This window comes from Leuciscus leuciscus (genome assembly GCF_965113295.1).
Source record: "Leuciscus leuciscus genome assembly, chromosome: 4".
NCBI classification, from domain to species: domain Eukaryota; kingdom Metazoa; phylum Chordata; class Actinopteri; order Cypriniformes; family Leuciscidae; genus Leuciscus; species Leuciscus leuciscus.
The window spans coordinates 26,351,758-26,353,731 of record NC_138728.1 but is presented as its reverse complement, the minus strand read 5'-3'; the positions used below and the strand labels follow the sequence as shown (position 1 = coordinate 26,353,731).

The following is a 1,974-nucleotide window of genomic DNA, read 5'->3' as shown; positions in this document are numbered from 1 at the left end:
TATTTTTCTTATTTCATTTTTGTTGAATTTTTATGATGTTTTTAGAGGGTTAAAAGCAGTAGCCATCCGTGTTACGAGATGGCATACAAGGACAGGGTTTGAATATGAGGAGTTTTCCTATCTACTTTATCTGTGTTTTTATAGCATGTTTTGTTTTCCTACTAAATATAATCCAACTTTTCCTTGTTTATACTGTAATGACTGAGGGTCCGACCTATAGTGTTGGGGATGCAATGACAGAGCTCGTTCGTCTAGCCCGGTTCCAGAATAAACCTTTATCTGCTTGCTGTAAAATTAAGGGTCTATCCCTGAAAAAATAGCCTGAGCTTATTTCATTTTAATCTTTTTTCAAACTAGTTTTAATTCTAATGTTTTTGCCTAATAGTTTTAATTTTAATCTTTTTGTCTACAAAGTTTAAGAGTATGATCAGTTATATGAAATTCAGAAATGAGAAGTATAAGTGTGATGTAAGACTTGAACTTGGTACGTTTCATTATGATTATTAGTGTTTTTGATGAAACAATTATCAATGAATGATAAAAAGGGAGGAGTGTAATGGGAGATTTTTGATTTTCATTACTTACTTTGATTTTCATTAACATACACTAGATTGACTACTATGTGTGTTGCTGACTATGTGATATAATGATTGATGTGAAACGCCTGCGAAGCAGGAGAAGAGGGGGAGAGCTTTGAAGGCTGAAGCCCTGACCCCTAAGGTCAAAGGGCTGTCCAATTTAGGACTTGCAGGCTGTAAGTTAAGCTAAACTAAAGTTCAGTATAATAGGATCACTGGTGGTGTCTTATCCATCTCTGGAGTTTAAAGAACCTTGGAAGATAACAATAACAGAGTATAAAGACTGGCCTGCCCCTCCCTCCTGGTCGCACTTGTTTCACAGACTGTACTGTCTACCTCTGTGTGGCAATTGGGCCTCTTGCAAGACAATAAATTACTTTTTAATGATCATTTGATTCCAGACTATCTCTTATGCCAAAGATGATTGTTTAGTGAATTAAACTGCCACAACAGTTCACAGCGTCATCGAGAGGTGTCTGAGGGACCAGGATGTGTATCTCCCAGCAGAGTATGTTAACCTGATGAAGAGGGCCCGTGTGAAGCCTCATCCATATGAAGTCAAGTACATCGACCACACCTTCTTCCAGGACTTCACCAAGCTGAGGCTCTGCAAGTCTCTGCGCCCTGGAGTAAGGCCTGGTGACCCAACTGTCCACGATATCAGAGCCATCGGGTAATTACCAATGTAAATCTTATGTCTTACCAATATACTGTGGGCATGACAATATGATGTTGCATATTATTTTATGAAATCTTACAGTGATTATGTTGTTGTGTTATATTTTGTGCTATTAGGTACAACAACAATGGAACGATGGACTTCAAAATCAACCACTCTGATGACTGGCATCCACATCCAAGTCACCAACTCCGAAACTCCACCTCAGACAGCCACACAGTCACCCCACTCTATTCAGACCGCCTGAAGATCAAAGAGCTGAAATTCAAACACCTCCAAGACCTGAGGGAAGTCACCCAAAGGACTGTCACAGCTTTTACAACAATTTGCTTCACTAGCTTAATATAGGATGTAGTATTAAAGGGATAGTTCACTTCAAAATGAAAATTCTGTCATATACTCACCCTCAAGTTGTTTCAAACCTATATGAGTTTCTTTCTTCTGCTGAACACAAAGGAAGATATTTTGAAGAATGTCAGTAACCAAACAGTTAACTGGACCCATTGACTTCCATAGTATTTTTTTTTTTTCCTACTATGGATGTCAATGGGTCCAGTTTTGTACTCACAAACACAAATACACTCAGTAATGGGCTTTGTAAAGCAAGCCTTGTCTGTGTGCATGTATCTGTGAGGCTCTGTGCGTGTTGTTACATTGCCATCATATTGACTGTTAATCTGTGCTAAACTATGATATCAGTAATTTATGTATTTATGT

The 1,974-nt window shown here is 38.2% G+C and overlaps 1 protein-coding gene across 1 annotated transcript; it reads left to right on the top strand.

The window, feature by feature from the left end:
- Positions 1–1,099: 1,099 nt before the first annotated feature.
- Positions 1,100–1,605, top strand: LOC309496322 (uncharacterized protein; the record flags this gene model as incomplete). The annotated part of the gene is made up of 2 exons (XM_082166320.1): positions 1,100–1,251; positions 1,374–1,605. The coding sequence occupies 2 exons, from the start codon at positions 1,100–1,102 to the stop codon at positions 1,603–1,605; spliced, it is 384 nt and encodes a 127-aa protein (XP_082022446.1).
- Between the last annotated feature and the right edge of the window lie 369 nt (positions 1,606–1,974).